Source organism: Aquarana catesbeiana, linkage group LG03, assembly GCF_042186555.1.
Source record: "Aquarana catesbeiana isolate 2022-GZ linkage group LG03, ASM4218655v1, whole genome shotgun sequence".
NCBI classification, from domain to species: domain Eukaryota; kingdom Metazoa; phylum Chordata; class Amphibia; order Anura; family Ranidae; genus Aquarana; species Aquarana catesbeiana.
This window is the reverse complement of record NC_133326.1, coordinates 183,380,745-183,394,573: the sequence shown is the minus strand read 5'-3', so window position 1 is coordinate 183,394,573 and position 13,829 is coordinate 183,380,745. Positions and strand designations below refer to the sequence as shown.

Here is a 13,829-nt window from a genome sequence, read left to right as displayed (position 1 = left end):
TTTTACAATGAATGTTAACAATATGTTCATACAGCTGCAAAAAAATGATATTTCAATGAAAACTCTGTAGGATGAAGACAATTATTATGGGGCTACAGCAAGTATAGACTTGCATTTAACTATAGTGAACTAATTGCCTCTCCATCTAAAGTATTAACAAAGGCATGTGGTCTCTAATGGAATTCCACACAGAGCTCCTGTAACTGTATTAAATATGATAATCTGTCCCACCATTCCTACATCATTGGAAGAATAACAGACATGATGTCTTTTGTTAAGGGGAGACAATACAGGCGGCCCCCTAGTTAAAAACATCCAACTTACAAAGGACTCCTACTTACAAACGGAGGGAGACTACAGGAAGTGAGAGGAAATCTACCCCTAGGAATGGAAATTCACTCCTGTAAGAGTTATTATGGGAAAAAAGATGTCTTCACTGATACTTTATCACCAAGGCTTGTTTCCACAACAACCCAAAACTTTCCAAATCCAATTGTCATTGAGACAGAAAGTGGGTGAAATCTTCTGAACAGGGCGCAGACAGCAAAACAAAAGTTACAGGGGTGTTAACCCTTCCCTATGCTATCCAAAAATCTTAAAAATAGTTTTCTTGGCTGGAGCTACACTTAAAAAATGTACCTGTTCCAACTTACAAACAGATTCAACTTAAGAACAAACCTACAGACCCTAACTTGTTTGTAACCCGGGGACCACATGTACCTGCTTTAAGTTAATTTAACTTATAATTTGTTTTGAAAGTTTACATATTTACATGCAATTTTATATTTATTACTTGTGCAAAATGTTTTTTAAACACTTATTAAAGGATTTTGAAATTATGCTGGTCTTTCAAACTATGTTGAGGTTTCTTAGAAAGTCCAGTACTGCTTTTATGCTTCCTGCAATTTAAAATGTTTCTTTAAGTATAGAAAGAAGGGGATGATGTCATGTATCTGGGTTGTTTTGAACGTGGATTCTTCTGATTCTGGTCCTTCAACTCTAGTCACTCTGCCACAGGAAGATCTGAGTCATTGCAGCATATACTCTGCTTAGTGTTTTTTGCCCCTTTGGACTCTTTATCTCCACCAGCTGCAGTCAATCTTCAATCAGCTCAGCCTTTAAACAGCAGCACTTCCTATGCTCTGGGCCCGTTTGTGTGGATTTGTCCCCTGGGTGTCTGCCTTCCTGTGTGAACTGCTGAACTACCAGTTTTGGACTTCTGTCTGATTTTTTACTAGGCTTCTGCCTAACAATTCTGCTTTCCTCTGCCAGAATTTGTATGAACTCTGCCCGCCCATGACAATTCATGCCGAGTTTGTGCCTTTCTGCCAGATTTATATGCCTCTACCTTAAGCCTAAGCTCGACTTCGGACTTTGGATACCTTACTGCAGATGTCTTACAAGTGGCTCATTCATGTTTCTGTTTGCCAGAAAAGCAGCCTGAAACTTTATCTCTTCTCTAGATTTGCTAAATGATCCTCATAATAGGTGCCAGGGGAAAATATCCACATTCATATTTAGAAAGTTATATTTACCTGATTAAAATGACAGTAAAAACTTCATGTTTATATCTCACTATCCCTGGAATTGATAAAGAGTGTCATAGACTCTTTAGAATTCTGTCATCCTCCCGTGCATGACTGATGTTAGAATCAGTTGCTACAGATCTCTATTGCCACTGCACTGAGAAATGTAACTGTGGGTGGGCGAAGCCTAATGGGGATGTTGAGTGACAAATACCCCATCAGGTCTGCCAACCTTGTTATTGACAACAGACAGCAGCCAGTGGATTCCATAGTCATTAGACAGCCCAAAAGCAGCACTGGAATCTGCCCAATGTTATTTGCCATGAATTACAAGGACCTGATAGGGAATCAGTTTCTCGGCATCCCCATCAGACTCTGCCCACTGCCAGTGTTTAGCCCCGTGACATAGGCTGATAGCATCCCAGAAACTAAAGTCTTACCAACCAATGAAACACAATATTAAAGTTAATACACAGTTAATAAACAGCCCAACTGTTATAACTCTGGTTAGTCTTTGTACATCAACTTAGAGTTGGTCTTAATTGCCTCCAGTTTCCTTATCTATAAACTGTTGGTAATTCATTTTTGATCTTCTCTCACATTGTGAAAGGCCCAAATAAGAATGACCTAAATCTATGGCACGTGCTAGAACCCTTACCAAAACGGTCACAAGGCTTTCATGAATTAGCGCAGGATTTTTAATGGGGCCATACTTCCAATAAAGTGGCAAATGCTTTAAATAATTCCCACCTATATATTTTAAATGCATTGTGCCCTTCAGGTGGTTGTAATTTAATTACCTTTTTTGCAGTAAAAATATTAAGTAAACCAACTAAAAGGCAAATCTTCGTTAACTTTTTTTATATGCTTATTTTTTTTAGGTTTTTAAAATGTACCAAGCTGGGAAATAGGTAAAAGCCCTACTAGTGGAGCCTATTTGGTCATAATAGTAGTGAGATGGCATCACTGTTGTGAAAGTATATAGGCCAGCCAACTTTGTTTTTATATTCTGCCAAACAAGACAAAAGATCATGCCAATGTGTCATGTCTAAACCTATTTAAGACACGCAGGACCATCTAGATATTGCCAGAATTGACTGTTAACTTCTGCAAAACAATTTTGTAATGTTCAATCTAAAAATGTTTTACAGTAACAAAAGTAACCCTAATTAAAATCATATTAGATAAGAGACTCAAATTTTCTGTAAAAATAATTACCACAAACAATAGATACTTGTTGCTAAGTCATTTTAAATGATTCATCTAAGCATTAAGAATGCTTACTGCCCACATTTGTATATTATAGCACTTAATGAGGACCTGAAATTGTTAGTAAAATTACCATTGATACAATGAAGCAAATATAACTTCAAAACAACATACAGAGATTTAATACAGGCATTTTAGACAGGTAATAAAAATATGACAGAACTGTCACAGGCTTGGGTATTACTGATATTTTAAAGTACTTAGATCATTTTAGCATGAAGCATGCATTTTACTTACGCCTACTTTCATAAATTGCTCTTGATTTCTCATAAAGTTCATAGGGGTCAGGTTTTCTTGGGTCAAAGGCCTCTGTAGAATCAGGAAATGAACCTCTATGTAAGGTTGGTGGATATGGGAGAGTGGGTGGTAGTGATGGTGCTGATAAACTAGTCTGGGGGCTTCCTTGATTTTCCCAACGTTCCATCATCTGTAACACAAACAAATATTGTCGACATGATTAGGTTTCTTCATTGTTATAACAGTGATTGTTTGTGAGCATTGACAGAACATGAATTGATGATTAAATTAATGCTTAACATCCAGAAACAGCTTGAATATTACACTTTTTATGTTCATTATCTGCTCACAAAATTAATCAAAACCATAAACCCCTCCAAGATTAAAACTATTGACTTATTTTGTTCAGTTTTTAGGATTTAAAAAACATTTTCTTGCAAACTATCTAGCCTAAGCCACAACTGCCATAATACGGTACAATGAGTGTATATCTATCTATCTACAGTGAGGGAGAAAGTATTTGATCCCCTCTTTTTTTCTCCCTTTAAGAGAGTGTTTCTAATCTTAGCTCATTGCCTTACAGAAGACACCTGGGAGCCAGAAATCTTGCTGATTGATAGGGGAGCAAATACTTTTTTTCACTCATTAAAATGCAAATCAATTTATACATTTTTTGGATATTTTTGTTGTTATTCTCTCAATGGTAAAATAAACCTGCCATTAAAATTATAGACTGATCATTTCATTGTCAGTGGGCAAACGTACAAAATCAGCAAGGGATCAAATACTTTGTTCTAACTATCTATCTATCTATCTATCTATCTATCTATCTATCTATCTATCTATCGAGGGAGAAGATGAGAGAGAGCGAGTGAGAGCACCTACACAGAACCAGCAGTTTGTATTTTCATAAATTAATACTATATAGAAAATAATCTGAGAAGTCAACAATCCTAACAACATATCAATATAAACAAAAGATAACTTACAGGCTTGGAACTTTTCCAAGGAGAGAAGAAACCTGAAAACAAAAAGTAGAGCAACACCATTAAGCGTGAATAAGCATGAATAACAACCATGAAGAGTTACAGATTCTGATTTTGAAAAGAAAAAACTATAGTGTTAGCTGCATGATAACAAAACACTAAAGCAATCCAGTTTTTGAAAACAACAAAATATAAAAAGACATAAATATAAAGATACATTAGGTCATTAGAACATTAGGTCTTATTTAATACGGCAAAAATCAATGTGCCCAGAGCAGTGCCACACTGCAAACAAATAAGAAATTATTCTTCAATTACCTGACTACAAGAAATTTAAATCTGTTTGGCTTTTTCATATTTTACTATCAATTTCAGGATCTCATCGGTCACAAGTGCATGGGTGTCATAAATGGAAACATCATGCAGGTCAACACACATTCACTAGTGCCCCAGTATCTGGCATATAAACACACTAACTACAGTGATATGATCCTGGGAGACCTTCAGTAAGATCTACTACATTCTGATTCAATTACAGGTTCCCTGCAAGTACTTTGATTTGGCCTGTGCTCTTGCTTCATGTTCCCCTTCCTTCCCCAAACTTTGTTTGTTATGTCCTTCCATGCCTGCCCAAACGTGCCTTTACTTCTTAACCTTAAAGGGGAGTTGTCTGTTGTTGGGTGAGCACAGAAAGTAGTTAGACATTTGCCGAAGAGGAGAGGGCTATGATGTGCAAGGAAGGAGGAGACTGTGCTAGAGAAATGACTCTCCTCGAGTAGTCAATTTTTTCTTAGCAAGTTTAAAGTCACATTGAAAGTGAATAAAAATGAATTTATTCTATTTTTTTTTTTTGGAAGATAAAAACCCTGCAAGTAAATATTCCAAGTATTTTATGTTTCTGTGTCTTTACCTGCTTTTTTTTGGTTGGTGAGAGTGTGTTTGTAAATTTAAAGTTTATAACATATCCAAAAGAGTAATACAACATAGCCAATATAAAAACTTTCAACTGTTTGTTTTGGCAGATAACAAATACATACTTGTGATGCACTAAGCATTTTTGTAATGCTTCCTCATTAAAGTGAAACATTTAGCCTTGTGATTAAAAAATATGAAGAACTTGCAAAAGCAGGGTTGGTGCCCAAAGTAAGCTAAAATTCCAAGGACACCTATAACTTTTATTGTCAGAAACTAAACATTTCCAGTGCAATTTCTCTGAAATGTAAACTAAAGTGACATGAAAACAAATACGTTAACAATTAGGCATGACACATGTCACAGTACAACACTACTCTTCCTAACTTTATATAGTAAAATTGCAAGCATTTTGGATCAACAATGTAATGTTGTCTCCTTAAATGCTGCATTATTCAGTAATATCACTACTATCATTTAGGATAGTTCCAGATTCTAACAGGATCAATCCTTACATTTTAAGCCATTGTGGGAACAGGTACGCTTGCGTCAGAACCAAACACTCTGGGCCTCATAGGCGACTTGGCAGCAGTTTCCATCACAACATGCTTTCCCATTCTAGAATGGCTTCTCCATGCAAAGCCCTATGGCCTCTACTACATGAGCATCACCTAAAAGAGCTAACAAATCCATGTCAGTAGGTACCTCCTGCATACTGCCTGTGCTGGAGCAGGAGGGAAACTAACCAACTGTATACAGGTGCATAATGAAAATGCGTTTCATAAGACCAGATTTGGTTTTGAATTGGTTTAGTCTCATTTTAAAGAAAATATTTTTGTTTCCGTTGCAAAGAATAGTGATGAAGTTGTTTCTTCAACAACTTTTTATTCAATAAAAAGAATTGAGACAGAAATTGAATTAGCTGCTTGAGACTTCTGGGTCGGTGGATATTCAACCTCTGATTTTCTGTTACTGAACTGCTAACAGAGATGAATGCAAAAAATTGTGTGTCCTTCAAGATGCTTATACCAGCCATTTTCTTTTTCTATGTTAAGGTCACTGATAATTTTGGTATGGCTGGCAACATCTACCTTTTGCATTAACAAACTTTTATGTAATTACACCTTTAAGTCACAGAACTGTTTACGTCTTAGGAATAGCAATTGCTTTATATTATATGTCATAGACTTTGCCTCTCATTTGTAGGCTCAGAAACGGTTTAGAAAAACTAATAAAATGATGCAGTGAGGGTGACATTTCGATGTACAGTAGTTTTCTCAAAAGTATAATAATTCTGACAAATTTGATAAATAGCAAAGAGTGATGAAACATTTTCTCATTTTACATATGTCTGGAAAGCAGAGATAATATAATATAGCAAGACAAATAAAATTGTTTATTGAACGTAAAAAAACAAAAACAAAACAAATGTTGACCAGTAATTTTTTTTTTTTTTTAACAAAAAGGTTTGCACAGGTTTGTAAATGTTATGGTGCTTACAAAGATTATGAGCTAAATAGCAAGAAAGGATTAAAGTACTATTACACCAAAATGCAATATTTCAGTTCATCCTGGAGTGTAGTTGAATAAATACATTTGAAAAATCAACTACGAAACCTTCATATTAGGCAATACAGGTGTGCAGACAAAGGATTTCATGTCTGCTTTTGTTTCCTGAGCCATCAAGTGGTAAGAAATCCTTTGGGGGTTAAAATAAAGCTTTTTTTTTTTAAACATTCACATATCACAGGCTGGCTGGGATGAATTAAAAAGTAAAAGTATAATTATACAGAATGTATTAAATACCTTTATGGTAGAAAATGCTGCACCAGCATCCATGTAGGGCTGGCTTCGTGATCAAAGCCCTAGTCACTTGATTATGTGATATATGCATAAGTGGAAGGTCAAACAACCTCAGGCTTTTGATATACCACTTTAACAGACGTATATAACTAAGTACTTTGGCCTTCAAACATTTGGCCAGCTCTGAATGTAGAGCAGCATTTTCTCTAGAAAATGTATTTCAGTCCTTCTATTATTTTTTTCTTAAAGTATATAGAATTAATTGACCTAGGTAAATATCCTGTCCCAGAAAAATAATTATTAAATGGGTCTGCAGTACACATTCAAAAGATTAGGTTACCAACACAAACAAAGAAATACATTAAAAATCTAAAATACATAATAACATCATCCATTGGGCCCCCTTAATATGATAAATGTTAGTATATTGCTCCAGTGTGATCTAAAAGTATATAAGAATGTTAATCTATCCTAGTCGAGAAATATCTGGACATGCCAGACCTCTTGGATTAGAACTGCCAATTGTGTTGCCAGTGGTAAGTATAAACGCTGGATAGGTTCTGGAAAGTCTCCTCTATAGAACCAATGTTCCACATCAACTGTATTTCTCATGTGCATTACCACAATAGTAATGGATAGATAATTAAGTGAATTTCGCGCAATATTCCAGTAGTGCCAGTGTCTAGATGCCAAAGAAAAAAGAAGCAGATAGAAATGCTAGCAAAGGTTGTACCATCATAAATAACCGTGAGTGGATCCTGGTAAGTGAAAGTCCTTGTATAAAGTGTTATAGCATTAAATAAATAGATACAGTGCAACCGTATAATAAATAACCGTGAATGGATCCTGATGAATAAAAATCTTGTGTGACGTGTTATGACCTTAAAATAAATTATTATAAAGTACAAACCGTGACTGAACCGTGAATAAATGCTGGTGAATAAAAGTCTTGGTAAAAAGTCCTTGTAACATTGAATAAATTAATATAAAATAAAATCCATCAAAAAGGTGAATGATTAGCAACAAATTAATATCAAAAGTGCACTAAACTCAGTGTGATCACAATCCATCTAACTGCGCCTTTAAAATAAAGACTCAAAATAGCAGCATTGCATTGTTGAGTGAATAGAAAGTCCTTCTAATCGGGTCTGTGTGTGTTCTATGGGATACCCGATTAGAAGGACTTTCTATTCACTCAACAGCGCCATCTATCATTGATTTTATGAATTGCACTTTTTGAATCTTGCAATGCTGCTATTTTGAGTCTTTATTTAATGCTATAACACTTTATACAAGGACTTTCACTTACCAGGATCCACTCACGGTTATTTATGATGGTACAACCTTTGCTAGCATTTCTATCTGCTTCTTTTTTCTTTGGCATCTAGACACTGGCACTACTGGAATATTGCGCGAAATTCACTTAATTATCTATTCAGCAAGCGGTTGTGTGAGCACCATTAATTTTGCTGCAATATTCATATTTAGCATTTACATCACCTAGTTAATTAATTTTTTTCACATCTACCAGCGCGAAGGAAATTCTTTGAAATTAATAGTAATGGATATCCACAAGAACACAAACAGAAATGGCAGACCCCCTATCAATTAGAGATGACATACATGTCTTTAATTCATCAAGTGCTAATAGAAATATTCATATAAATGAAACACCTCATGAAATTTCTCTAAGAGCCCTTTCACACTGGGGCAGGTGGGCGTTGGCAGTAAATTCTTAGCACTGCTTTACCGTAGTTTTAGCGGTGCTATTCGGTTGCTAGCGGGGCGGTTTTAACCCCCGCTAGCGGCTGAAAGAGGGTTAAAACCGCCCACAAAGCACTGCTGCAGCGGCGGTTTGGTGGCGCTGCCCCATTGCTTTCAATGGCCAGGGGAGCTTTAGGAGCGGTGTATAGACCGCTCCTACAGTGCTGCAAAGATGCGGCTTGCAGGACTTTTTTTACCGTCCTGCAAGCGCACCGCTCCTGTGTGAAAGCACTGTGTGCCTCTCCTGTCTCTCCAGTGTGAAAGCACTCGGGCTTTCACACTGGAGAGACAGGAGAGGCTCTTTACAGGCGCTATGCAGGTGCTATTTTTAGCGCCTGTAAAGCGCCTCAGTGTGAAAGGGCTCTAAGTGAAGTTAATAGTCCATATCAAGCATGCATACTAGTTATAGGCATTTGCTCATGCTACATAACGGTATACTGCAGATGCAGGATTGCATTTATGTTTATGAAATAAAAAGTTCAAATGAGCTTCATTGTTACAATGTACAGAAGCATGAAATCCAAGATGCATACACATAAAACTAATAAAGTGTAGTCTCACCATCCTATCAATTGAATTAGAGGTTCAACACGATGAACCGAAAAATGAAAATTTAACATTGAGTGAAAAAATATAATAGCAGCTGTTTGATCAGTTAGGAACCAGCATGGATGGTGTACAGTAAACGGGGGAACTTTTTCACAGCACTCACATTACCCTTAGAGAAGATAATTTTTCTGTTTTTTAAAATCAGATATCCTAACCACATACATTTGCAAAAAGTGTGTGGAAGGTGAATAGCTGTGTTAAGGTAGCTTATAATGCTGCCCAACTGTATTATTGAAAGAACACACAGTGGGACACATATGATAATAAACTGTGCCTCATTATTTTCTTTTTGATGCATGGTCATAGAAAAGGCACCCAATAAAATAGAAAGAAAAAATGGTAGATGCTCAAAAATTTGAAAAAGAACATGGCTGGAGCACAGCTGGAGGAGCAGCGTTATATTATCATGACTATAGGAAAATTAAGAAAACAGGATTTATTGTGTCTAAAAGAATGTAATTTTAAAGTTTATTTTATCAGTTTATTCACAGGACATTTCCGGCATAATACATGGTCGTGAAAGACGTGTGCTATGTTTCTGAAGTGTGCTGTTCATCTACCTTGGTATTCTGCAAATAATACATATGTATCTATTTATTTCAGGTATTTATTTAACACTGACAGTTTACACAGCCCTGTACATACTATTCATTCACATCAGTCCCTGCCCTTAATGATCTTACAATCCAAGGTCCTTATCTCACATCCATATCAGGGCCAATTAAAGCCTCGTACACACTACCCCAGTGGGCTGAAGGAAAAACTGACAGCTCGGGTTTGGAGCCATTGTACTAACTATGCAATGTTAGTACAGCGATCTCCCCTGCTGTTCTATTGTGTTCTGACAGGGGGACAGCCCCTGCCACTGGCTGAGAGTGCTGCTTGAGAGCCGACTGGCAGACCCTGACTGAACCAGCTGCAGTACACACCGGCCGAATGTCGGCCAGGTTCTAATGAACAGGACGATGCCACCCAACATTCTGGCCGCCAATTAGGCTTTAGACAGTAGACAATTATCCTACCAGCACATCTTAGGAGTGTGAGAGGTAACCAGAGTACTCAGGAAACTCACAAATGCACAAGCAGAACATGTGCAATCCATGTAGACAGCGCCCTGGACACCAGATTAAAAAACCAAGGACCCCAGTGCTAAAAGTCAGAAGTGCAAACTATAATGCTACTACACTGTGCTAATAAAAGCACAGCAAATCCTATTTTTATTTTAATTGGTTACTTTTGTATGGTTATTGAGTGATTTTAACATAATGTTATCATTGTATCAGACTTAACTTTACATTGTAACATGAATATAGGTTCACTTTAACCGCTTCAGCCCTGGAAGAATTTACCCCCTTCCTGACCAGAGCACTTTTTGCGGCACTGCGTCGCTTTAACTGACAATTGCGCGGTCGTGCACGTTGTACCCAAACAAAATTGACGTCCTTTTTTTCCCACAAATAGAGATTTCTTTTGGTGGTATTTGATCACCTCTGCGGTTTTTATTTTTTGTGCTATAAACAAAAAAAGAGCGACAATTTTGAAAAAAAAACACATTATTTTTTTCTTTTTGCTATAATAAATATCCCCCCAAAATACTGTATTTATTGGCGTATAACACTCACTTTTTCACCCTGCAAATTGGTTGCAAATAGTGTGTGCGTGTTATACACCGATACTGCAATTTGGGCTGCCTCGGAGAGAACAGGGAGGGGGCGGGACGAGCGCCGTCAGATTACATACAGCGAGAATCTCCTGTTTACACAGCGGCCTCTGTAATGGAAGTCCCATCTCCTGGGCCAGCATTAGACCAGTGTTCTGTCTATCATAGAATCTTGTCCAGGAGGCGGGACTTTGTATTAAAGAGGCCGCCGAGTAAACAGGAGATTCTCCCTGTATGTAATCTGATGGCGCTCACCCCGCCCCCCTCCCTGAGATGGGCATTAATCAAGCTGCATTGATGGGCAATTGTGAGGCTGCTGATGGGCATTGATCAAGCTGCATTGATGGGCAATTGTGAGGCTACAGATGGGCATTGATTAAGATGCATTGATGGGCAATTGTGAGGCTGCAGATGGGCATTCATCAAGCTGCATTGATGGGCAATTGTGAGGCTGTGGATTGGCATTGATCAAGCTGCATTAATGGGCAATTGTGAAGCTGCAGATGGGCATTGATCAAGCTGCATTGATGGGCAATTTTGAGGCTGCAGATGAACATTGATCAGGCTGCATTGATGGGCACTGACCCTTATTTTGCTTCAAAGTTCTTTATTTGAAATTAAAGTTTTTTTCATGAAACTTCCCTTTTAAAATGAAGGTGCGTGTTATACGCCTGTGCGTGTTATATGCCGATAAATACGGGTATATAGAAAAACTATTTTTTCCTCAGTTTAGGCTGATATGTATTCTTCTACATATTTTTGGTTAAAAAAAATCGCAATAAGCGTATATTGATTGATTTGCGCAAAAGGTATAGCGTCTACAAAATAGGAAATAGATTTATAGCATTTTTATTATTATTTTTTTTTTTTTACTAGTAATGGCAGCTATCTGGTTTTTTTTATCATGACTGCAACATTATGGCGGACACATCGAACAATTTTGACACATTTTTGGAACCATTGGCATTAATACAGCGATCAGTACGATTAAAATGCATTGATTACTGTAAAATGTCACTGGCAGTGAAGGGGTTAAAACTAGGGGGTGGTGAAGGGGTTAACTGTGTTTCCTGGGAGGTGATTTTAACTGAAGGGGGAGGGACTAACTACAGGAAGTGACAGATCATGGTTCCTAGCTAATAGGAAACACGATCTGTCGCTCCTGTCAGAACAGAACAGGGAAGTGTGTGTTTACACACACTCATCCCTGTTCTGTGTCTCCTGGTCACGATCACTCATGGCTGGTGGTCATCGCGACCGTCAGCCACGAGCATCAGCACCCCCACTGTGTGGCGGGCGCACTCGCGTGCCTGCTATCCGGACCCCACAAGATCATGTACAGTAACGTGATTTCATGCAGGGGAGCCAGCCTGCCGCAGTGAAACTGCGGCGGCTGGTCCGGAAGCGGTTAAAGCCGACACATTTGTAAATTTATGAAAAAATTATTGACATGGCAAAATATAATTTTTAAAAGGTGCCTTTTACTATTAAGAGGAAGTCTTTAAAATGTAACTGCAGCTTTGCAAAAAAAATAAAATAATTGTGTTTAACTCCATACTTTTCTCTGTTCAAAAATTGATGCTTTAGCCTTTTCTTTCCTGTGAATGATTTATGAATGAGAGGGTCGGCTTTGTAAAGTGAAAAGCTGCAAAGTCAGCATCCCTTTGGAGAAGAGTAAGCCTTTCAGAGTATTTTCCTAAAAATAGAAAAAAATAATTTTGAAGGGCATGTTTGAAAATGGGCATGTTTCTCAGTGCAGATCTTAGATAAAAGCTGCAAACAAACATAAAGCAAGTCATTTGATTTGTGAGGGTGTTCAAAATTCCATGTTGAAAGGAGGTGACATTTAAAAAATATGATCATTTTAGAAAATTACAGAGTCTGCAGATTGAAATGGTAATTTTCAATAATGGTTTCTTTTAATTTTTGACTTTTAAATACTTATGTCAACATTTTAGTGCCATCTGTGAATCCATTAGGAAGATTTGAGGGGTAATGACATGACGTGGAAAGGAAGGGCCAGGCAGTAATAATAACCTAACCGAGTTTCTAACTTTTACAATTTCACCTCTCGCATCTGTGACCAGATCAGTTTTTACATTTTTGCTATGGACCTGTTTATTCAGTTAAGAAAATTTGTACTTAAAAAAAAAAAGTATTACTTTATCTTAAGAAATTACAAACAATGCTTTCTTTTTGTGATATTGTCTTGCACAAATGATGTAATCCTTATGACAAGAAAATTAACACAATAAAAAAAATGTGCTTTTTTCTTTTTTTTTGTGTTAGTTTAAAAAAAGCATTAAAATAGATAAAAGTAAAGTGTTATTCTATAATTTGTCATGTTTAACTAGTTAAGGACCCAAAAGATTTGCCCCCTTAATGACCAGGCCATTTTTTGCGATATGGCACCACATCGCTTTAACTGACAACTGCGCGGTCGCGCAACCTTGTACCCAAACAAAATTGATGTCTTTTTTTCCTCACAAATAGAGCTTTCTTTTGGTGGTATTTGATCACCTCTGTGATTTTTATTTTTTGTGCTATAAACAAACAAAGAGCGACAATTTTGAAAAAAAAAAAAACATTTTTTTTACTTTTTGCTATAATACATATCCAAAAAAAATCTAAAAAAAAAAATTCTTAATCAGTTTAGGCCAAAATATATTATTCTACATATTTTTGGTAAAAAAAAAATCACAATAGGCGTATATTGATTGGTTTGCGGACTTTTAGGGAGATTTAGGGACTTTTATTTTTTTTTATTGTTTTTACAAGTAATGGCGGCAATCAGCGATTTTTAGTGGGACTACGACATTGCGGCGGACAGATCTGACCCCAAATGACACTTTTTGGGGACCAGTGACATTATTACATTGATCAGTGCTATAAAAAATGCACTGATCAATGTAAAAATGACACTGATAGGGAAGGGATTAACACTAGGGGCGATCAAGCGGTTAACAGTGTTCCCTCAGCATGTTCTAACTGTAGGGGGGATGGGCTGCCAGGGACATGACAGAAATAACTGTTCCCAATCACTGGGAACAGAAGATCTCTGTC

The 13,829-nt window shown here is 37.0% G+C and overlaps 1 protein-coding gene across 11 annotated transcripts in view; it reads right to left on the bottom strand.

Annotated features, from left to right (window-relative positions):
- The window catches only part of MAGI2 (membrane associated guanylate kinase, WW and PDZ domain containing 2), a 1,136,189-nt gene that overhangs the window by 97,570 nt on the left and 1,024,790 nt on the right, over positions 1-13,829 (bottom strand). For 10 of the 11 annotated variants that reach the window (XR_012242816.1, XM_073619581.1, XM_073619580.1 and 7 more), the window contains 2 exons: positions 4,022-4,053; positions 3,033-3,222 (listed from right to left, as the gene is read on the bottom strand). Coding sequence is in view for 10 of the 11 variants with exons in the window: in XM_073619581.1 (XP_073475682.1) it covers positions 3,033-3,222; positions 4,022-4,053 (222 nt within the window). In the remaining variant the exon portion in view is untranslated. The remainder of the gene's footprint in view (positions 1-3,032; positions 3,223-4,021; positions 4,054-13,829) is intronic. The other variant, XM_073619578.1, reaches the window with a different exon arrangement.